Source organism: Alosa pseudoharengus, unplaced genomic scaffold, assembly GCF_046254945.1.
Source record: "Alosa pseudoharengus isolate Yale_2024_CS ecotype anadromous, Long Island Sound unplaced genomic scaffold, YU_APseudo_1.1 YU_APseudo_1.1_scf_2, whole genome shotgun sequence".
Taxonomy (NCBI): domain Eukaryota; kingdom Metazoa; phylum Chordata; class Actinopteri; order Clupeiformes; family Clupeidae; genus Alosa; species Alosa pseudoharengus.
In genome coordinates this window covers 43854260-43878198 of record NW_027468663.1, presented here as the reverse complement: position 1 = coordinate 43878198, position 23939 = coordinate 43854260, and the positions used below count along the sequence as shown (strand labels likewise).

General features: G+C 41.1%; 2 protein-coding genes across 4 annotated transcripts; one reads left to right on the top strand and one right to left on the bottom strand.

Annotated features, from left to right (window-relative positions):
• Positions 1-7767: 7767 nt before the first annotated feature.
• LOC143134604 (leucine-rich repeat-containing protein 52-like) lies at positions 7768-14840 on the bottom strand. Of its 2 annotated transcripts, none has more exons than XM_076295115.1 (2): positions 14714-14840; positions 7768-8321 (listed from the first exon to the last, which is right to left on the bottom strand). In XM_076295115.1, exons 1-2 carry the CDS (start codon positions 14784-14786, stop codon positions 8050-8052), a joined length of 345 nt encoding a protein of 114 aa, XP_076151230.1. In that variant the 5' UTR covers positions 14787-14840; the 3' UTR covers positions 7768-8049. The 2 variants fall into 2 exon arrangements, with proteins under 2 accessions (XP_076151230.1, XP_076151229.1); XM_076295114.1 differs by lacking the exon at positions 14714-14840 and adding an exon at positions 13114-13989.
• On the top strand, positions 14768-23491 carry serbp1b (SERPINE1 mRNA binding protein 1b). 2 transcript variants are annotated; one of them, XM_076295112.1, is made up of 9 exons: positions 14768-15120; positions 16065-16242; positions 16535-16672; positions 18252-18320; positions 18558-18632; positions 18810-18996; positions 20719-20775; positions 21026-21253; positions 21777-23491. In XM_076295112.1, exons 1-9 carry the CDS (start codon positions 14865-14867, stop codon positions 21834-21836), a joined length of 1248 nt encoding a protein of 415 aa, XP_076151227.1. In that variant the 5' UTR covers positions 14768-14864; the 3' UTR covers positions 21837-23491. The 2 variants fall into 2 exon arrangements, with proteins under 2 accessions (XP_076151227.1, XP_076151226.1); XM_076295111.1 differs by having other exon boundaries at positions 21026-21277.
• Positions 23492-23939: the final 448 nt, after the last annotated feature.

The window sequence follows — 23939 nt, the reverse complement described above, 5'->3', positions numbered from 1 at the left end:
TAGCGGGCTAGCTCTCTGTTTTGTTTGACAGAAGTGACGTTATCCAACATTGCTTAGAGCACCTTTAACTACCATCAACATAATGTTAAAGGTTTAAAATGTTCTCCACCCAGTTTTAAATCCAATTTTCCCCTTTCTACACACAATTATATATTATTGTGAAATGTGAATGTGTGCTGAAATAGTTGTCCATTTGATAGATAATAGCTGTGAAATAGCATAAGAAAATATAGCAGGCACTGTCTTATCAATTTAGTCACTATCAGACAAGTCCCATGTTAAAGGAACACCAGGTAACGTTTTCGTGTTAATTACTCATCTTTGTAAGTCGGTATATGGTTAAATGACTCATTACAGGGCGAATGAAGACTCTCTCGCCCGCCCCTACTGCCTGTAGGAAGAATATCCCGCTTGCAAGTTCAGTGTATCGTACCTGCCGACCGAAGCAGGATCATTTTACATCCTGCATCCACAGCACAGAGGCAGGCTAACGAAACGCTAGCGATTGTTGCAAACGTGTGTATAATGGCAAAGCCGGCGAAGAAGCAGCGAAAACCCTTGACAGAAGATGCAAAGAAAAGGAAAAGAGCTTCAGACTGAGCGAGGGGGAGTTTCGTAGAGAAAAAGTATCAGGTTTGCCTGGTGTCCCTTTAACTACTTAAAAAGTTTAAGACCATTATCACTTCGCATTCTTAATGTTGGATGTTTATATAATGTACAGTATTTGTTCATTGTGTAAAACTAAATTATTTCTTGACCCTCTGAACTGGTAATTAAACTGTCATAACAGTTGTATGTAGCAATAAAAAGTATCATATCTATCATTCTCATGTTTTATATGCAATGGTTTTGAATTTGTATAGAAAGTACAATCCGGATACATCAGGGGCATTGCTCTTGATCAGCCTCTCTAGCCTCACTTTTCACTCTTTAGTAGTTTTACAGTGGCCATGTTGACCAGGTGCACCAAGTGGCCAAAGTAGACTACCATTAGCTGACTGGTCATTCACAAATAGTTCTGTGTGACACTTTGTTTTAAAATATGATACCTGAATGATACCTGACAGAAACCAGTGTCTTTTCAAGGCCACACAAACATTTGTATGTTGCTAATATTTGTGGTGAATATGAACAAAACAGCTGACTTATTATGTATTAAATGTCCTATGACCTTTGGAAGCAACAGAACTGTGTCCTTCACTAAGATGCATCTAACTACAACCCCAAAACATAAAAAGTTGGGACATTGTGTAAAATGTGAATAAAAACAGAATGTAACTAGATGTACCGCAGAGCGGTACAAAATATGACAAAATAAATCACGCTGAAAGGCCTATATGATTCTAACTGTCTCACTAAATTGCATTAGCCACACTCAATTCTAACTGGTATCTGCTAGACAACAAGTACCAAAACATGATTAGTTCATAAATTTTACATGTAAAATTGATTTTATACAACCCCACCCCCATCTTGCCTGTTCATAATTCTGAGAAATTCTTGAATTGTGTGCATGTACACGTTTATGTTTATGTGTGTGTGTGGGTGTGCGTGCATGTGCATGTGCATGTGCTTGTGTGTTTGCCTGTTTATGTGCCTGTGTGTGTGCATGTGCATGCATGCGTATATATGTCTACTGTGTGAGTATGTGTCATACGTAGGATTACTGTGAATGTATGTGTGTGCGTGTGTATCTGTTTATGCACATGTGTGCATATGGAATGGGTTTACATGACCCCTGGAGGCAAACATACGCAAAAAATTGGTCATCCTAGGCCAGGGATGGGCAAACTACGGCCCGCGGGCCGGATCCGGCCCGCCAAGCACTTTCATCCGGCCCGCCGAGCATTTCATTTAGGCTAGTTATCAGGCTGCTCGCTATTTTTTTCCTGCGATAGACGTTGGTTAGCTTTACTGCAAACTGCTTTTCACTCTCCTTAGATAACGTTTACAATGTCAATGTCAAAACATCATGTTAAATAGAGATAACATCATGTAAAACTAATTTAACTCTTAGTTATCTCCTTTGCAGCAGATCTAACGTGAACATATGCAATCCATTTAATTGGGAAAGCGTCTGCACTCACGAGAGGGAGAGAGAGCCGCAGGTTCCAGCTGGCTTGTGATTGTTGATAATTGATATCTCCTCCTTATAAGAAAGTTTTAAAAGGAAATCATGAAGGCAACAGTAGTTCCCACTACTGACCATTTAAAAACTGTGAGAGGGCCCAGCCGTAGGTACAGCACTAGCCATAGTGGAGCAGGCAGAAGATCATTGAGAAATAAACGTGAATTAAAGCGACTGTCTTAAAGCGATAGTGTACAATTTATACATTTGTTTAACAGCATAAAATTAGCAGTATTTTTAAAACAAATTAGCACTATTTTAAAACAAATACTTTTCATACTAAATTATAGGCTATAAAAAATGTATTTTTTTAGGCGTGTGTCGTCGGGGGGAGGGGGGGGGTTGTGTGGCCCGCCGGCCAATTTTCAAAACCCAATGTGGCCCTTGAGCCAAAAAGTTTGCCCACCCCTGTCCTAGGCCCTACGGTTCTCAAGATGTTCACAGAAAACTGTGTCTGCCCTACCCTCCTTTCGGGGGGTCCAGTACAGCGGGGGGGCTACAGATCAAAACGAAAAACGATGGTTCCATGCTATCCATGTGGGGTTACATCCCCACCAAGTTTCGTGTACCCCGGTCTTTCAGTGTCCCGGGAATCCTTGTTGGTGTACGGTCACTAAATGTACACATAAATTATTTTATTGTAAGGCCCCCCATGAACGAAAGTTCACAAAACTTGGCATGCATTCGGAGGGTGTCATAATGATCCTACACTTTCAATTTCGTGCAGTTTTGACCATGTCAGCCAGAGATATTGTGATGAAAACACCTAATTTTTTGCTTTTTAATTTTTAACTAGGTGGCGCTATACATGAAATAAGTGGTAATGGGATGGGTTGACATGCCCCCTTAAGAACAATATACAAAAAAAAGGTGGACCTCCTAGGCCCTACGGTTCTCGAGATATTCACAGAAAACTGTCTCCGGCCACCTACAGGCCAGTTGGTGTATAGTAACATAAATTAATTTATTGTGTGGCCCCCCATGAACGGAATTCCACGAAACTTGGCGTGCATTCAGTGGGTGTCATAATGACCATAGACTTCCAATTTCGTGCAGTTTTGACTATGTTAGGTCACAGATACCTGCGATTACAACACCTCATTTTTACTTTTTTGTGTTTAACTAGGTGGCGCTATACATGAAATGAGTGGTTATGGAATGGGTTGACATGGCCCCTTGAGATCAACATACAATAAAAATGGTCCTCCTAAACCTTACGGTTCTCGAGATATTCACAGAAAACTGTGTCTGCCCTACCGTCCTTTCGGGGGGTACAGTCCAGCGGGGGGGCTACGGATCAAAACGAAAAACGATGGTTCCATGCTATCCATATGGGGTTACATGCCCACCAAGTTTCGTCTACCCCGGTCTTTCAGTGTCCCGGGAATCCTTGACGGAAATTTGGACATGCGAAAAAGGAAAAAAAAAAAAAAAGAAAAAAAATCTGACTAAACCTATATGACCGCCGCTTCGCTGCGCGAACTCATATTTAGTTGCAAAAAGGACACAGGCAATATATCAAATGTTGAAAATGAGAAATTTGACTATTTCATGGAAAATATATGTTAATTTTGAATTTGATGCCAGCAACATGTTTCAAAAAAGGTTGGGACGGGGGTAACAAAATGCTGGAAAAGTTGTGTAATGATAAAGAAAACAAAAGAAAGAATGTTTCACAACTAATTAGGGTAACTGGCAACACGATTGGGTATGAAAAAGAGCATCCAAGAGAGGCAGGGTCTCTTAGAAGTAAAGATGTAGGGGTATTTATCACTCTGTGTAAACCTGTGTGCACAAATGATGAAACAATGTCATTTTAATGCTTCTTAACATGAAATTGTGATGTATTTAGGGAGTTCATCATCTACAGGACATAATATTATTCAGAGAATCCAGAGAAATCTTTGCAAACAAGGGAAATAGCTGAAAAACAAATTGGATGGTCGTGGTCTTTTAGACCTCAGATGGCACTGCATCAACACCAGACCTGTTTCCAGACCTGTCATTGTATTAGCTCAAGACAATCTCTGATAACCATTGTCTATGTGCCCAGTTTGATACTTAATACCCAAAACTACAGCCAAAATTGTAACAGCTAAAATTGTATTGAGACATGATACAGAAAATACCACCCTCTTATCTGGGCCTGAGCTTGTTTAAAATGGACTGAGGTAACGTAGAAAAAGGTCCTGTGGTTAGACCAATTAAAGTTTGCCTTTCGTTTTGGAAATCATGGACTCATCTGGGCTAAAGAGGAGAGGGCCTATCCGTGTATCCAATCTATCCAACCTATTTTAGTGCTCAGTTCGAAACCCAACATCTATGACGGTGTGGAGGAGCATTAGTGCCAACAGCATGGGCATATTGCACATTTGGCAAAGCACAATCAATTCTGAATGATGTATACAGGTTTTGATCAACATATACTGCCGTCTAGGCAATGTTTTTTCCAGGGATGACCTTGAATATTTCAGGAAAATAATGCCAAAATGAATTCTGCTCATACTTAAAATAGTATTTCTCCATAGAGGAAGAGTCCAGGTGCTAAGATGGCATGTCTGCAGTCCAGATTTGTCAAATTAGGTGCATAATGGAATGAAAAGCATGACTAAGAATACCCCATACTGTAAAGCAACTGAAATCCTATATCGGTGAGTAATGGGACAACATTTCATACTTAAAACTGTAGCAAATGGTCTTCTCAGTTCCTAAACATTTACAAAATTGTGTTAAATGAAGAGGTGAAGCAGCACAGTGGTAAACATCATACCTGTCAACATTTAGCTTTCCAAAAACAGGAGATTTTTTTCGGGGGGGGGGGGGGGTGTCAGTGTTTATACTGGATCTGTGTTTGCATATTTAATACGTTTCATACATTTCAACACTGCATTTCGGTCGTTGCTTTTACCTTACCATTAGCCTACCTTACATGTACGCATGCCAGTTATGTATCCACCAGCTGCCTGCCTGCAACCTACTTCCAAAACTCCAAAGCTGCTTGCTGTCAGATTTGGTTCCGAGGGCACAAGTTCAGTGTATCAACAACACTCAATAATAGTTTATGTGATGTGTTAAATCAATTAAATTCCCAACAATTTCACAACAGCTAGTTCTGGAGTAGGCCATTCAACTAGCCCGCTTGCTTACGACGAGACTCAGGCTGCGCTGTCGGCACCCGCTTCCTTATTTGGGTTTTGGGTTGCCAGGTTATGCCAGCCTATGACAAAATGTTTGAAATTGAAACTAATTGATTGTGTATGTGTGGGGTGTATTTCATACACAATCTGGCAACCTGAATGGATCAATGATTTTAAAATGAAGTTTGATGGCCATGCAAATTACGGGAGTTTTCCGGGAGAAATAACAAAACGGGAGGGTGCTGGGAGATGACCTTGAAATACGGGAGAAACCCGGGAAAAACGGGAGTGTTGACAGGTATGGTAAACATGCTCCCATCCCAACTTTTTTTGGAACATGTTGCTGGCATCAAATTCAATATGAACATACTTTCCATTAAATAGTCCAAATTTTCATTTTCAACATTTGATATGTTGTCTATGTCCTTTTTATATGGGTTTACAAGACTTCTATATTATGACATTCTGTTTTTATTTACATTTTACACAACGTCCCAACTTTTTCTGTTTTGGGGTTGTAGAAGTGTTAGGCTATGAAGGTTGGGCACTCACAAAATTTTGCTCAAACGTGCACCACAAATTTGAAGGACAGATGGCACCATGCTTAAACACCACTTACAACCTGGTTGTAACCTTACAACTCACAAAGACAGCTGCAGTACTGAAACAGATTGGCCAGACATAGACATAGATCCTCTTGTAAAGAACACATGGATTCACCACCACGTGGATTCATTTCTATATAAGATTAGGCTGTCAGTTTGTCAAGCACTTCCCTGAAAGATTGACCATTGACCTTGGCATTGTTTGCAATATCTATTGATCTGAAAAAGCAGAATATGAATTATAATGAACAACTATAAATAGATATACCTCCAGAACATCACTAAGACACATGCAAAAAAATGTGTTTGGCTTTGTTGCTGTCTAAAAGCACCAAATTACAACATTGCGTATGGAAACTCCTATTTTAGTAACATTAAGCAGGCATGATATCCATAGCAGAATATGTTTGTTATTAAAGTATATCAGAGCATGTGATTGCAAGGCATCCTTCTACCATATTGCCAAGAGAGCTGCTGTAAAATCTACCACAAATACCCCAGTCACATATTCTGTGTCATTCAATGACAGGTTAGTGTTAAGTGAGGCAGCATTACATCGTAACACATCAAATGTTGACATCACACTTTACTTAGAAATACAAATGATCATAAATGAAGTGTAACCTGAGTTGTGTTGAACCTATGTGGTTCAGCCCTGCACACGCCAGGACTCAAACCCGCGAAACAGCAGCACCTCGGATCGGGAGTCGAGCGTGCTGATAATCGAGCTAAAAGCCCAGGCTGCTAAGCTTTCATGCCACTCTTAAGGCATCGGGGAGTGAGGTTTACTAACGTTGCACACACACAGCTATGCTAGCTGGCACCCGTTACATAAGCAATCATAAAATTGCCTGTATTAATTGTATGATGTTATACATTAATGTTATACAAACATTAATATAATGTACTACCACAATGGTCTTCATTTAACTTTTGCCAAAATTATTTGGTAGAACATTTGTTTATTGTGATATCATTTTAACACCACGTTTGATCTGTATGAAGAGAATATTGCAGAGGTATTAAATCCATTCAAACGTTTAATATCATACTACTTATATCACAGTTGAAGGACTGCTGTGCTTACTATTTCACTATGTATTGTTTTCTACTGTGCTAAAAAAGTGCATATTACTGTGGTCACGTAGTCCTACAGGCCCCACTGAAGATAGCCTTATTTAACAACCTGGGTAACAGTTCAGAGGTCTTGCTAATTAGGCCTATACGACAGTTTTTAGGGATAGAGCTTCCAATATATCAGCCATATGGATGGAGATGCTTCAGAAGCCTCAGCCTGGGGGAAGAAGGGGCAGAGTTTTTTTTTCTCCAGTCTCTGGCAAATGTTACAGTTTTTCTCAGTCGCTTTGGTGCTTTTCTCACATCACTATTAACATTTGCATAGCAGTTAGTGCATTTCTCAAAACAATTAGTGCAAACTGCAAAACCTAGTGTATAATCTGCAAAAGCACGTCACTTGCTCAAAATGGATAGTCCATTCCTCAAAAGCAAGTATTTATGTCAATGAAACTGCCAGTGTCATCAAAATGAGAAGTCTTGACACCATCATTTATGAACAAGATAGTCAAATGGCTTTGTCATGTTTTCATTACGACAGTTTATGCTCTCAGTGTTTTCCCATGCAAAAAAAGGTCAGAACTCGGTGACACTACCTGAAAATGCCCGAGACAGCACTATACAGTACTTGTAGAGCCATTTGAAAACTAAGTTACAAAAGTAAAGTTACAAATTGCTGTAGTTAGGGGAGTAAGTGAGTACAAGACACTGAATATGTACGTTTCACAGTTTTACTGTATATGCTCTTTGCAATTCTACAGCATTGTGACAGAATTTGATAACTAGTTCACCAATTTTGTATGTAATGACTCAAGCAATGAAATGAAGACTATTCGTTTTATTGGGAACGACTATTCAGCATCCATAAGTAGTATAGTTCATTTTGACTGACATGACAAAGCAACTGATACATGTTCAAAAGCATTTGCAATTTGTTCAGAGGAAGGAGAAATTGCTACTATGATGTGCACAAATGACTAAATGTTGTGGAGGTTGAACTAATAGTTATGAGAATTTCCATTCTGATCTGAGAAAAGCACCAAACGACTGAGAAAAACTTCATGATGGTCTTGCATAGTTCATTTAGATTTCCCACAAGTTCTGGTCATCCTCCTGCTTCCTCTTTCACCTCTTCCCTCTCTGAATCAAGCTCGCCGTCTTCCCTTTTCACATAACGCTCGAAAACCACCATCACCACTCCCGTTAGCCAGGCCAGTACAGTGCCGGCTGCAAAAATGACAAACCCAATAGCTATGAAGAACAGATAGTCCTGGTGACCCAAACTTGGGTGGCACTGCGTCCGCAGATGAAGACCCAGCTCTGCCAGACGGAGGCCCCGCAAGTCCGGAGGGCCCTCACACACCGTCTGTCCCTCATCTGGAAGAAAAGCACACGGTCAAAAACGGGAGAACCAAATTAACATTCAGGAGCAAAAATCCTTCAGCTCAAATTAGTGCACAATTAGCAATGCACTCACAATTAGCCATTCAGGCTTTACTCTTTATGGTCTGGAATTGATTTAATATTTTCTTTATTATGACTGCTACTAATGCATCACAATCATATGTTTTGTGAGAAATGTTTTTTATCCCGCCAGTTTTTGGTTGGTGATTCCTGGGAAACTGAAACACTGGGGCACATGCAACTGGGTGGGCATGTAGTATGGATGGGCGATATGGCTGAAAACTGTATCACGATATAAGCATTTCATATCAGTCGATATCGATAATTATTGATTTTTTTTTAGATAAGGACCAGAAGGGAAAAAAAGATTTAAAGACTATTTTAAACTTAAAGGACAAGTTCGGTATTTTACACTTAAAGCCCTGTTTTCAGATAGTTTATGATTAAATAGAACGTTTAAGATTGAAATTTGGACACATGCTGCTGTCCTGAGAATTTTCGGTTTCTGTGGTAGCACCCCCCCCCCCCCACCTCCACAACGGCTGCATAGGTCCACTGGAACAATCTTTCTAAAACACATTAAACTTTCGTTTAATTCGACCGAGTGGTAAAGGGTGTTAACTGATATGCTCACACAAAAATCGCTGCAAAAGATGCTTTCCAACAGGTTTTATCGTAGTTTTTGTCCAACTCTATTGACTTGTATTGGATGTGTTACTCCGCCGCCGGAAACGGGTTTGTATTCTTTTTGTAGTCTTATGCAGTCGCGGTATCATACTGTAGGCTACGCTATCCAAATTATTGTCACGTCCATGGCTAATGCTAAAATGTCTTGGAACTTGCACGATGTGAATGATAACGTAATGATTCACGTAGGCTTTCATCATGAAAGTTCCACAGCCAAAAAAATTGTAAACGTACAAAATCATGTAGCCAAATTATTCATGTAGGCTAGGGTTAGTGTTAGGCTTATGATGTGAACATGACAGGTTATGGACATTACAAATTCTTTCGACCTCCAGCGAAGTTCAGTAAAATGCAGACCGCAGAGACACGGTGATCCCGTTTCTGCAGATCCTCAACAGGTGTGCTCACATCCAACCCCAGAAATTCCAGCCACAACTTTAGCCTTTCTGGATCGTTGAAAGGAAGTCTGTGACAACTTTTTTTGCCACAAATTTTCCCGCAATTCGAAACTGCACAAAATCGCCCCATTTTTAGCTGTCTGTTGCAAAATACTTCAAACAGCGATCTTCTGCTTCTTCTGTGTATTCAATGAAATGCCAGTGGTTTGGTTGTAATTGGCAAGTGTACGGTGTAAGCTGCATTATCGCCACCAATTGGGCTGGAGTGTCTATTATTCAAGCTCTCAACGGAAGAATGTACGGGTGTGAGGCGTTTGGAAAAATAGTTCCACAGTTTTACAACGAATGGTAAAACACCTGTTGGAAACCATCTTTTGCAGCGATTTTTGTGTGACCATATTAGTGAACACCCCTGACCACTCGGTGAGTTTCACGTCTTTGTAAATGAAAGTTTAATGCGTTTTAGGAAGGATTGTTCCAGTGTACCTATGCAGCCGTTGTGGAGGTGGGGGGTGCTACCACAGAAACTGAAAATTCTCAGGACAGCAGCATGTGTCCAACTTTCAATCTTAAACGTTCGATTTAATCATAAACTATCTGAAAACAGGGCTTTAAGTGTAAAATAGCGAACTTGTCCTTTAACCTTCCTCTGATTTTAATCACCTCAGTTATCAATCAAAGCAAACAGGGAAAAGAAATAACAACACAATCATGAAAAACACTCAAATAAATAAATGTGCACATAAGTCTGAATGAAAAGCAGCACTGGTTGAAGCCTGGAAATATTTAATTTGCTAGTTTATCATAGTTTACTGGTTAGACTGTTCAGTTTCCCCACGTGTGTTTAAAGGAGAATTCCGGTGTGATATTGACCTAAAGTGTGTTGAAACATGATACCGAGTGTGAACGTATGTCTCATAGCTCACCTCGGCTTGTCCCCTGCACTCAGAAATCTGGCGCTAGTTAGCCAATGCTACCAACAGTTTTTCGTTGGGGGTGCCTCGGGCATCGGCCTAGCCATGCAAATAAATCACTGTTTTACACAATTTACGAGGCTCAAAGTAGCTCCATACTTCATTGGTAGACTTCCGAGGGCCTTGCCATTTAAAACGAGACATTAAGAACTTTGAAAAAGCACTGGTAGTTTATTTACAAGACGATTTATACAGACAGTACTTTAAGGAATTTTACCGTTCGATGCCATCTTGAATTTAGTCACGATAAGTGGAGCGACGAGTACGAATGAACAGGTATGATAAGCCAAGGGATCAGATTCCAAAAATAATTCCGTGGAAATGCATGGAAGCAACTGAATCCATGCATTTCCACTGAATTATTTTTGGAATCTTATCCCTTATCATACCTGTTCGTTCGTACTCGTGATTTATTTGCATGGCTAGGCCGATGCCCGAAGCACCCCCCAATGAAAAACTGTTGGTAGCATTGGCTAACTAGCGCCAGATTTCTGAGTGCAGGGGACAAGCCGAGATGAGCTATGAGACATACAGTACATTCACACTCCGTATTATGTTTCAACACACTTTAGGTCAAAATCACACCGGAATTCTCCTTCAAGTTTCAAATAAATACTTTTTCTCCTTGGGACAAGCCCGTTTGAGTCTTGGAAAATACTTTTCCATTTGCATCGGGATTGAGATGATTAGAACTTAGCAGTCAATTTGAATGCAACATTTTTGAACAAATTCGTGCAGCGTGCTAATGATGCCAACCGGATTTAATAGCAATTTAGCCAGTCGTCTTGCATGTTTGGATTACATGTGCATGAGGAGGGATGTGCCTGTTGACAGGGGGAGAGAGAAAGAGAGATAGAGAGAGAGATAGAAAGAGAGAGAGAGAGAGAGAGTGTGTGTGCACGGGGCAAAGACTCATTGAGAGTCTGTGTTGAGGTACTTCTATCGCCTACTCTGGTGGAATTGCATGTACTTATTTTTTTTATTGATATCGATTGTCTATTGCGATACATATCGCTATCGTTTTATCGCCCAGCCCTAGCATGTAGCCCCAGTAGGCTGATAAGGATTAGGGACCCCTCTAAAAGCTGCGGAGACCAAAAGCAAATGAAAGTTCGGAAAGAAAGATTTCCTAAAACTATTGTGCCCAAGACTACATATTTCTTTGAGGTATATTGGTCACAAGGTCAAATTACATGAAATTCCATCCATAAGGGGTGCTGCAACTGTCAACCGAGCCCATATGAGAACTAATTGTGGGCATGTGCATCTGTGCATTAAATCAGTTTGGGAGCAGCATTTTGTGTGCAGACATTTTACATACACACACACACACTCACACACATGTAAAATAGACATATTAGCAGTGTGTAATGTCAAAGTGGCAATGCGGGGACACACACACACATTTGGGTGCCACAAGGAATACTTGTTGTTGCAGATTTGGGTCACTGAAGTAGTACACATATTTGTGCCACTGCATATGAGGATGAGTGTGGATTGAGATACTATGTTGTGGCACTAATTTTGGACATTCTGTGGAATTTATAAGCAGGAATTGGAGTTTCTATGCGGTAGGCTACATAGTCTCTTAAAATATTTCCTGCTCTTTCTATACTTTCAGTGATATGATTCAGGAGAATAAACATGATCTACATCAAGACTTCAACTGCACATCAGTTTAAAAGAGTAAGGAGACTTGTTGTTTAGCATGATAACCTAACTGATATGATAATAATTAGTCATATACCCCTCTCATCTGAAATGCTGTGTTTCTGTCTGATAGAAGATTATTCATGTGTCTATACCTCACTGGGAAAGTATATGCTTGAGAGGCAACTGCTGAGATGCAAATCAATTTTTATGATAATGTCATAATATTGCTTTTCATAAGCCTTCCATTTGCATGCTTACATTAAGTATTCTGTAATAAAAAATAAAAAACTCAGAAAAATGTGAACTGTAATCTTCTTTATAGCCCATCATGTGCTAAGTACCTCTGCTAAACTCAACCGCCTTACAGCTGACTTCAAACCGTCCCTGTCAAAAACAGCTATTTTCAGCCTCTGCTTACATAATGATATGTTAATCTTCAGTGCTGAAAAGGGGCTAGGTTCCTTTGCTCTCATTTTCTCTTTGGATTGTCTGGGATATTATTTCCCAACATAGGAGCCAAAAGACATGAATGACAATATGGCATGATATCATCTACCGCATATTACTTTCTCTTTCTGTGTCCTTTCAAATAGAAACAGCCAGCACAACTAGGCACTTCAACTAGGCCAGCACATTAGGGAATCAGTTCGCAAATGGGGGAGGGGGCTTGATGTTATGGTGTTTTGGATGTATTTGTTTTTCTTGGGAAAGAAAATAGGAGAGGCATTAACTTGAGGCTTCTTCTCTCTGAGCAACATTTTACAGTCTAGGGGAATTGGGTGACACTACCCCAACCCTAGGCATATTGAATTACGCATTCTGAAACTGAGATCCTGGTGAATAATTAAGAGTTCTTGCAGAAAACTTCAGGCAAACAAACTGCTGAAGTTCTAGCCTATCTATACTGATGCTCATATGGGGTCAGATTCAACCAATAGCCTTCTCTGAAACACACAAAATTGGTTTATAGCTATGTTTAATCTGGGTAGCCTAAGGAGGACAAATGTAGGCTACCTGCCAACATTTCTGACATCCACTTACAGACAAGCATACCTTGGAATCTAAAGGTGTCTATTTGCATCCACAAGCAAAGGTCCTCAATATCGCACGCGCAGTTCCATGGGTTCCCGCTTATACCGAGCGATCGTAGAGCAGGTAGAGTTATCAGCGACGTAACATTATGCATGGTCAAATTATTTCGACTGAGGTCAAGCACTTGAAGCGCAACGTTCTCAACGAACGCCGATGGGTGTATCTCTGAAAGCAAAGGATTGTCCGTTAACCTTAACATCACCAAACTTGCCAAGGGGCCAAATGTCTGGTCCTCAATCTTTACAAACATGTTGTAAGACAAATCCAGGTAGACAAGCTTGCGGAGATTTCCAAAGGTGGACTCAGATATTTCTCGGATTGAGTTGCTGCTGCAGTCCAAGTACACCAAATCGGATAAATAATTTAGCTGCAGGGCTGGCAGCTCATCCATATTATTGTTGGAAATAATTAGCTGCCGCGTGGCAAGGGGCAGGTTGGTTGGGAAGGTAGATAGTCGCTGTCCCGAACACTGGACAACGAGTTGTTCGTCGCACACGCACCGCTCAGGGCACCCCGCGGAAAGCGCTGGGGATGGAGCGCCTCTCCAACAGAGAACCAGCACAAGAAATATCCGACACTGCGTGACCAGTGGGTTGGCAAATAGCATGATATTTTTGTAATCTTCATAAAGTTCCTGGGTGTCTGCAGCTCGCCAATATGATATCGTAGTCACATTTGATTATCGCGTTTGTATGCAAGGTCAAAACTGCAGTTATCTTGTTTTAAAGTGGCCGCTCCCACCGCTTACAAATTCGGGCGAATCGAAGATATAACTGCCCTACTGAAATGGGTAGCACTGTAATGCAAGCATGTCCTCAGCTTTAGCACCCCCTCCCAGCCAAACAGAGATGAGAAAGACACTCAAAAATAGACTGGATAAGAGTTGAGAAGGCTACAAGCCTGACTACATTCAATTAACCCATCCACGCGCTCCCTATTTTTGAAGGCACTTAGGCTATATTTTTGTTTAGATTAAGCTATTTGCATGGGATCAATTTGCTGAACCATTTGCGAAAGAGCTGCTAATTTGTTAGTAATTCAGTCCACAGACTGCAAGGTTTTAGACCGAGCGGCATCACGGAATGTAGGCTGTTTCAGTAGCCTAATTGCAATTCATTTACAAAAACACTCAGAAACTTGCGTGCCCCTTTGGGAACGTTAAATCCGAATTACATCCAATTTGCATAGGTTATAGGCCTGTATTTGGCAGACCTTTTGTCTAAAGCCAGGCCTACTAAATAATGAGCCTACAAGCATCATAACAATATTACCAACAATATAAATAATAACAACATCAAATATCAACTATGAATAATATGAATTTTGAACAAAAAATAGACTAGGCTATACAGGCTAGGCTACAAACCATAAAATATATAATTAGGCTGTTGTGCAAGGTGAACAGATGAGTCTCACCATTTCTTGAGTCCAAGTCTCAAAACTGTACAAGAAATATATAATTTTCATGTTGAGACAAAAAAACTTCAATAAAATCTGGACTTAAAGGTAAAATAAATTTGTCTAACCTGTTTGAATTGACAAATTCTCTGGAACTACATACCCCACATGGCGCCAAAGCCAATGTCCCGGATGTTGAGCGTACCGGAAGAGAAGGAGGTGTCTTCCCTGGCCATCTTGTGGCAGCTTTACCCCGAAGTATTCGCATCAAGCCTCGTAGAATCGGAGGAGAATCCCGTTGAAGGGGCGCCATCATGCCCGGACATCTGCAAGAAGGCTTTGGTTGCGTCGTAACCAATCGGTTCGACCAACTATTGGATGATGAATCGGACCCGTTTGAAATACTCAAAGCTGCAGAGAACAAGAAAAAAGATGGGGCCGCCTCTGGTTCTACGAAGACCGCGGCGCAAGCTGCCAAGCAACCCAAGAAAGAGTCACAAAAAGATAGGAAGAACCCTTTGCTCGATAAGAAGGAGGACTTGCAGGCTCCAGTACCTTTAAAGAAGGAGGGTAAGTGTCTGTTCTGAAATACTTCTGCAGCTAAGCTTAAAACGTGGATGAATCCACAGTGAAAAAAATATCATGAGGTCAACATGGTTCCTGTCTGATGTTATGAACAAGTTAGAGGACATCTCAATATAGTTTGACTTGAAGTAATTATTTCCTATACTGTCGACTCCCTCCCTTTCAACAGTCTACTAGAATGGCAAAGACTGGTGATTTGACAAGTGATGCTAGATATGTGCGTCAATGCATGTTTACACGCAGTGTGTTGACTCGACTGCTTTGATAGCTAGCTAACATTAGCTGCTACCAAACTAGCTATAACTGTCAAGCAGGATGTTTTAGTTGGATAGCCACCTAGCTAACGTTAGCCAGTACGCAAGCGAGCCAAGTAGCCAGCGATACATTATCACGCCCAAGATAATGTAGCCCGTATTTTGTTTCGAGTTTCAGGCTACCAGGTTCGCAAGCTGTGTTGCTTTGGAAGTGATCGAGGCATCTAAAGCAACAGTCCAGTCTTAATGTTATAATGGTCGCACACTAACGTTAGCTTGTTTTGTGTGTGTGTGTGTGTTGTTGTTGTAATAAGCACGATACATTCCTTTCGAGTTGAAATGCAAGTTTGATATACCTGTTTCAAGAGGCGTTAAGTCTGGTCTGCCGTGTGTGTGGTGCTGGCTCATTTCCTAGCTCTGCGTAACAATATGTCAATCCTATGTCTGTCAGATGACAACACAGGTTTTCAAAATAACTTAACTGAAAATATTGTGCTCTTCCCCTGTGTTTTTGTCTCGGTGAACAATGCTAAATTTGAGAGATCTTGATGGGAACTGTTAGTAATTGGATATTGTTTACATATGAATTACCAAACGCTAAAACACGTTTGGAATGCATTCCACATACCTTGCGTTTGTGATCTGGAGTTATTTGGGGTTGTGATCTATTTTTAGGCATGAGGAGAGTTGGTAGGAGGCAAGAGCAGCAAGGACAGGCTGGTTCCCAGCAGCAGGGAGGTCAGGGGGAGGGTCGTCAAGGTGACAGAAGGCCAGACAGACGACCCCCACGTGAGCGACGCTTTGACAAACCAGCTGAAGACAAGCCAGAAGGAGGCGAATTCCCAGTGGACAAGTAAGTATTGTTTTCTCCAAAACATATTGGATGGAGTGTTATACACGCTGTTTTCAGTCATGTGGCAATTGCACCTGCATAGAAAGGGAGCCATTTACAAATCTGCAAAATTATGTAGAAATGCCACGTGGGTTGGCGGGATATAGACAGACAAATATTTAATTTAAATCAATATAAAATAGTAGCATGGGTACAAGTTGTGTGTGCCTAGATAAATGACCACTACCCAAGACATTTATGGGACATTTCTTTCTCTAATGCACTCATAACTGTAACCCTTCCCCTTCTGTAGACCCTCTGCAGACAGGCCTCCACGTGGACGTGGCGGAGGACGCGGGGGGCGCGGCCGAGGACGTGGAATGGGACGGGGTGATGGCTTTGACTCACGTGGCAAACGCGAATTTGACCGACACAGTAGCAGTGACAAAACGTAAGTTATGGATGATCGCTGGGGTTACACTACCAGACTAAAGTTTAGGGTCACTTTTCCATTCCACCCCATTATAGACAGAATACTAGCTACCAGATTTGTTGCATTGTTTTCAGGGCAGCAGTTTTTAGATTACATTATGTGCTTACATAAATTACATTATTATCGTAACACCCCCAATTATCACCACTTTTGTTCAGAAATTCTAAAACAACGATGTTTTAGAACACTTCAAAATAACATTTACTAAATGAACCTTACATTTTTCAGTAGCCATAGGTGTGTAGATTTGAACAAAATCTGGTTTGGTTCTTAACGGGAGCATTTACTGCCTGAAATATCCGATTTTGTTTACCACGCTCGGAGTTATAGTGCTGGCCTGATGGGTCGCCTATTTACACCGTTTCATGAACGGTTAGACTGAGAATTCTCGTTGTGAAATTCAAATTCCACTGGAGCTCCAAGCGGTTGTGTACACGCAGCCTTACAACACTGTTTACAGCTCTTCGAGTCACGGTAAAATGTCATTTTTGGTACATAACTAATTTAGATACACCTATGTTGTGGGTGGTTGCGTTTCTTTAGGAGTCCGCTGTCTTGGTTTGTATAGAAATGGATATTAAGTGACACATACACGCAAGACGGTGGAAATACGGGACCGGTGGAAATAGGGGGAGTTCCGATACATTATGTGCTTACATTGCAAAAATCATACCAGTCCCATCCCTGAACATAATATCTGCATTAAAACATTCTTGGTTATTCACAGGTGGTTTTTATTTTATATTGGCATGTCATTTTATATTTGCATGTGAAGGCAGGGGTGAAAGTAGTTTTGAATTCTTGCCAGTAGCCTACTATGAAAATTTATCATAGGGAAAAGTGTGCATGCAAAAATGTCAACACACCTAAATAGGGTATGTCAATTAATTTATTTCAGCCTATTTGCAAAGCATTCATCAGGGCCTGTTATTTGGCTCTTCTTCTGCCCCCTGCTTCTTTGAAAGGCCTCTCTGTCTGTTTACTCTTCAGGAAAAAGAGTTTTTGCATGGCTTCATGGCTTTAGTGAACTTTCCAAATACATTTAGTTTGTTTCAATCTGTCACTGATATGTCTCCATATGAATGATGATGGCTTACATCGGATAGAAGGTAAGGTACCGTGTGGTGCATTTCTTAATTAGTCGTTTGGTTATTGGTTGATAAATAAGACACGGTTGTGTTTTTTAGTTTTGAGACAGGTTTGAGTCAGATGCACTCATAGACAGTAGCCTAATCTGCCCGCAGAGAGATGGGACACGAAATGCTAAAGCAAGCAAATGATGACGGTGAAATACTCGATATTTGTGATATAGCACTTTAATGTATTTCAGATACAGCAAACTGCAGTATATCGAGTATATTCGGTATATTGCCCACCCCTAGTTGGAAGTGACATGTATTGATGGGACTTCAGGTCTGGTCTCAGGTCTCAGGAGTGTTGCTTTCCTGCTGAACTACAGTGTGTTTTTTTCAGGCTTGAATGGATGCAGAAATGTTTTTACAAAGTAAGCTGCAACATTTTGTCCTTATGCCAACAGGCAGAAATCTGAGGAGAAGCGTGGTGGGAGTGGATCGCACAACTGGGGCAATGTGAAGGATGAAGCTAAGTATGTTTGTTGCTCACATCTATTTCCCCTTCCAAAGACTTTCATCAGTAAAAGTAATCTAGTCTTCCCTATAGCATCTATACCGATGTATCTTCAGCCATGTAACACTGTTATTTCTCTGTTGTGAAGTCTACAATTTTGTTTTGCATGTTCAGTAGCAGTAACCAGTAGCAAAGAAATGCTTTAGTGGAAAAGAATGACACGGCCGTGAATGGTGTGCTGTGTTTCGCGTTGTAGTGAACAGGATGCAACGGCTACCAATGAGGAAACCCATGAAGGAGAGGAGCATGCGCCTGCTGACTCTGAAAATAAGTGAGTGTGCGCCTCTAATATGCCCCAACGCAATGACCCCAATGTATACGAGCAGTATGGTTGGACACACAGCGGGTCTGTCTTGTGGTTGTGAAGAAATTAGTGTGAATCATGTTGTTAAGAGGGGAGGAGACTGTTTAAGCATTGGGCATTGTGTGTTTTCATCTATTTCTGAAGGGAAAATGAAGCGGAGGAAGTGAAGGAAGAGGGACCCAAGGAAATGACCCTGGACGAATGGAAAGCTATGCAGAACAAGGAGCGCACCAAGGTAGAGTTCAACATCCGCAAGCCCAACGAAGGCAACGACGGCCAATGGAAGAAGGGATACGTGCTGCACAAGTCCAAGAGCGAGGATGTCGCTGTGGTAAGAGCGTGTTCTCTTCTCTCACAATAGTGGGCGCTAGACACACCTTGGACATTATATTGAGAGAGTTTGGCCAACTCCGCCATGTTTGATACTAGTGCTACACAGTTATCGCAATCGTAATCGCACGCAATTACTTAATCGCAAAAGCTATAAAATAATCGTGTGTAGTTATTTTTGTCACATTTCTGACTTTTATATTAATTTCATCCTCCTTGTCTATGCCACGTCTGGTTGGTGGGTCTATGCAGTGTGGGAGGGGCACAGAAATTCTGATTGGTGAGCTTCATAGTCGGTCGAGGGTGCTGTGCTTCTTGTGCCCCAGGCGTGCTCACCAATCAGGGGTGGCACAAGTTAAAGCGACATTAGAATATTGAACTGAATCAATTCATTGATATTCAAAAATCGCGATCGCAATATCTGTCAGAAAAATCGCAATTAGATATTTTCCCCAAATCATGCAGCCCTATTGGATACCAATGTCAGATGACTACAGTGTAACCCAATGGGGCAAATATGCTATGTTGAAATAAATTGCTTATTTTCACCATTATATCAGGCATACAATTGTTATCAACGTTTGTCAATATGTAAAAGGCCAATACAGATATATTGGTATCCAACATAGCGCCCATTTGATTCCCTAGTTGGCCAAACTCTTAGCCTGACGTAGTCATACTCAATTTAGTCAGAATATATAGGGCGTGTTTCAACCGATACAGGGGGGGAATGCCTCTGCACTTAATTGGATAGACCTAACCAATCAGAGCAACGAAATAGCTTACCGTGAGGTGTAGGAAGAAAGCACATGAATCATCCTTCTTCTCCACAAATGCCTTAACATTGTTTTCTAGTCTTTTGTAAAAGTTAGTGCCGTCAACAACTCCTAGCCTACAACACTCATTAGCGAAATCAAAATGATACGTAGTAGGGTAGGCTATTAGGAAAAAACTGATAGCCTATATCCCCTCCGTTTTTAAAAATAATTCTGTTGAACACTGATATGCTACAAACATGTTAAACAGCTGGGAAAGGCTGTAGCAGATCCCTCGAACAGGTGGTCAATCAGAGATTTCAAACGAACGAGGGAACATGTCGCAATGCAACAGTGCTGTTTTCCCTTGATGAAAGTGAAACCATGAGTTTTCCCACATCTCAACTTTGGCCGAAGTTTTCAGAAATAATCGTTTTCAGTGATAAAATCTCATTAAATAATATGCATTTTCCATATGGGGTCTTAAAAGCCGTATTCTTCTAGACACAGCGTTTTTGTTTCAAACATAAGCCTAATCTAAGCGTGCTCAGATGACGTGATGACCAGGCGCTGTTGCTCACCTGTCCATCATCGTAAAGCCTGATTTGATTGGTCCACCCGATCTCGGGCGAGCATACTTGCTCCACAATGGAGTAATGCCAGACCGAACGTCCTGACCTCAAATGTTGTGGGCGGGACTAAGTTCGGAATGGCACCCAGGCCACCAAACTCTATATATACGGCTCTGATTGGACACAAGTCAGGTTTATGGTTAACATTTTCATGTGTCAGTTATTAATCTGTGGGAGAGCTTTACACCAAGTCTGTGTATTGGCTGTGTAGTTTACACTAATGGGGTGTGACTCATTTCTTCTGTAAGCTTATCTTAGCTCATCTCATAAGGTCCTTGAAATAAATATTAAGGTGTATGAATCATTGCAATCATTTACTCTCTTGATGTAATGCAGAAAGCTGGTGGTGGTTTGATTGACTCTGGAGAAGCTGAAGCCGAGGCATACCAGAAGGTGAGGGCCACGCTGCTACAGTCTCTCTGTGATATTCCACTGTGTGAATAATGTTTCAGTGACCCATTAATACTGCTGCATGGGACATAGATCCATGATGGTTAACTTGAATTAACGGTCATAACGGTGTTGTTACTGTTGCTCGGTTAAATGAAAACAATAAACCGCTCCCTGTGGTTAATGTCAATAGACCTGTGCAGGTTACCCATTGCCACCCTCAATGGCCCATGTTTTTTGTCTTGGTTCTCAGGGTGCTGACGATGGAGCAGGAGAGCATCACTTCCGCAAGCCAGCCAATGACATCACCTCTCAGCTGGAGATCAACTTTGGAGACCTGGGCCGCCCTGGGCGTGGCCGTGGGGGCTCCCGTGGAGGCAGGGGCGGCCGAGGAGGAGGAGGAGGAGGAGGGGGAGGAGGAGGAGGAGGCGGCGGTGGTGGCGGCAACCGGCCAAGCCGTGGCGGAGGTCGATCTGAGAAGGTGGGCGGGGGGAACAATTACAAAGTATGTGTTGGATTCTTATTTTTTTTACGAAATTTAAATAATAGCAGTGCAATTCTCTTGTCGCATGACATCTGTGCAATATAGATGGACTACTTTTAATGATGCTGTAATGTTAATTGTTATTATGTCATTTTGGACAAAAGTGTCTGCTAAGAAACATAAACATGAAAGTTATTGACCTCTCCTTGCTGGATTCAGGAAGGCTTTGATATGCCAACTGATTCTGCCATACCATTGCTGGCACAACACCCTTAGCTTAATTAATTGTACATGGGTGTAATACCATGACATCAGTTGGAAGTCTTGTTTCATCCATTTAGTGTGTGGTAGCCTCATTGTTGATTTTGTGTGCTTGGCACAGCTAGAACCCATCTTGAGACCCACGGCTTTTCCAAAATGTATCTGGGTATATAGAATACCGTATAATAATATTCAGTGACACATCATCTTGGATTAAAGGTGTGTTTTAACGTGGTCTCTCTGCATTTGATGCCCACAGGCGAGTGGCGTGTCTGTTCCCAACGTGGATGACCCAGAGGCCTTCCCAGCCCTGGCCTAAATCCCAGCACTGATACCAGCCACCCAAGATGCCCCTCCGGGCCCTCCTCTACGAGGCTTGCATGCTTACGGATCCTTCAATTCTTAAAAAAAAAAAAGAGAACGGGAAAAAAAAAGATTTTAACCATGATACAGACTGTCATAAATACCATTAACACTGAGGACTGAATTCTACCCCTTTTAAAAGGAAATTTAAAAAAAGAGCAAAATGGACTTCTCTTGTTACACTGAAGCAAATTATTGGTAGAGTTTTTGTATTTAGAAACATGATAGCAGGGATGTTTCATACAGTATTTTTTTTTTCAGAGATTGTGCATTCTCCATGATTTTATTTTTTATTGCTGCTTGAATGTATGCATTTCCAAAACAGTTGAAGTGTGTTGCTGGCTCCTGCTATGCTTAGAGCATTTTGGCCTCGCCACCCTCACACAATGATTTTAAAATTTTAAGAGGATTTCGGGGATCACCATTGGGCTAAACTTATAGGGGAATGTTGGGCGATGTGATATTCCAGGAGTAAGACCTCCATTCCCATTTTCCAATCATTTAATTGTAGAAGACCAGGCATACTTGTGTGTACAGTTTTGAAAACCCTGACATGGTGTTATCCAGCCGTGTGGGGTTTGGTCTGTTTTTTTTTTTTTTCTTTCAGCGCTTGCCATTGAAAGCAGATGCTACTGTTTTTCTTGTTTCTTTTTTGACAGCTTTGTTTTGTCGTTGTGTGGACCAGTGGTCTTAGTACTTGTGCTTGTCCCTGACCATCGTTGAGATGTGTCCCTGGTCTTGTAAAGGCAGCCATGGACCAGTGTAAATTTAGGCTGGTCCTTGTAGGTTGTAATGGTTGTCTTATAGAAACCTTAGGACCACTATCAGAAAAAGAAATGTGTGTATATATATTTGTGCTTGTGTGGATGTGTGTGCGCTTGTGTGCAGGATTGGTTGTGTGTTTGAGTGTGTGTACGTGTGTATTGAGTGAGTGTGTGAATGATAAGGACTTATATTTTGAAGTACTCATCTACCATGAACGTATCCTCCCAAACCTAGATCCCAAGGTAAAGCAACTCAGTTTCTCCTTGAATTAGTTTTGTGTTGATAATTTGTAGTGCTTATTTTCTAGGTTATATTGTGGATTTATCTTGCACTTAGTAATAACATATCCCATTATCGCATATACGCACGAATTGTCAACAGTACAATGAGGATTGTTTTTATGACCCAACCCCCACCCCCTTCTTTGTGGTCTCTGCCTTTTGTTTTCCTTTTTTTAATTTCTCAGAATTACAATAATTCAGTGTGGAACAATAGAGTGCTATTAAAAGAATAAATGCCAGTCTTGCCCATATCTGGATGTCTGATATTGCACCTGGGCAATGGCAGTATCACTTGGCTCACGTGTGATCAAAAGCGTATTAAGTTAAGACAGAACAATGGAACACAAGGAAAGTGAAATGGGGAAAATTAAATTCCAGGGCTGTAGATTGACTCTCATCCCAAGCACTTGTGTTCTTTTGTGAAAAGTTTCAGATCTTGATTCTCAATCGAAGAGCCGTATTGGTCATGCAGACATGGGTGACATTGATATATTTTATTTTGTTTTGGACAAATGAGACTTGCAAACATCCCTGTTCAATAAAGTACTTAGAGGTGTTAAATGTACACCACCGTGAGTAGTGTGTGGATTGGTGTCAAAAGTGGTTTTAAAAAGAGAAAACATCACTTGTATTGGTTTTATTTCCACAGATTGTACTGGATTTCACTGCTGTAAATGTGTTGTTTGGTTCGGTCTTGGACATTTTCAGGTGGCGAAATAAGAGGATAGGAGGAACATGGGCACGCCTATCCAATGATGAAATTCTCACTAGTTGCTTGTTTTAAAAGCTGCCCAAAAAGAATAATTACATGTTTCTTATCTACTACCAGGTATTTCATCAGGGGTTGCTCCTTTCATGTTCATTTGTTGCTTTTGTCTAAATCAGATGTAGCCTATGTTATTTACTTTATAATAGCTTCGTAGCTATAAGTGTGGTGGTCTCATCCAAGAAGGATTCAAGTCATTTAATGTGGCAAAACGTCATTCTCCCATCTTAGCAAACTCGCAGGGACC

Excerpts from the sequence above, each read along its gene's own strand:
- LOC143134604 (XM_076295114.1), bottom strand. The coding sequence starts at position 13,759 with ATGCTATTTGCCAACCCACTGGTCACGCAGTGTCGGATATTTCTTGTG. Across the intron at positions 8,322-13,113 it reads AGACACCTTTAGATTCCAAG|ATGAGGGACAGACGGTGTGT; the intron begins GTATGCTTGTCT and ends CTTTTCTTCCAG.
- serbp1b (XM_076295111.1), top strand. The coding sequence starts at position 14,865 with ATGCCCGGACATCTGCAAGAAGGCTTTGGTTGCGTCGTAACCAATCGG. Across the intron at positions 16,243-16,534 it reads GGCGAATTCCCAGTGGACAA|ACCCTCTGCAGACAGGCCTC; the intron begins GTAAGTATTGTT and ends CCCCTTCTGTAG. Across the intron at positions 18,997-20,718 it reads AGAGCGAGGATGTCGCTGTG|AAAGCTGGTGGTGGTTTGAT; the intron begins GTAAGAGCGTGT and ends GATGTAATGCAG.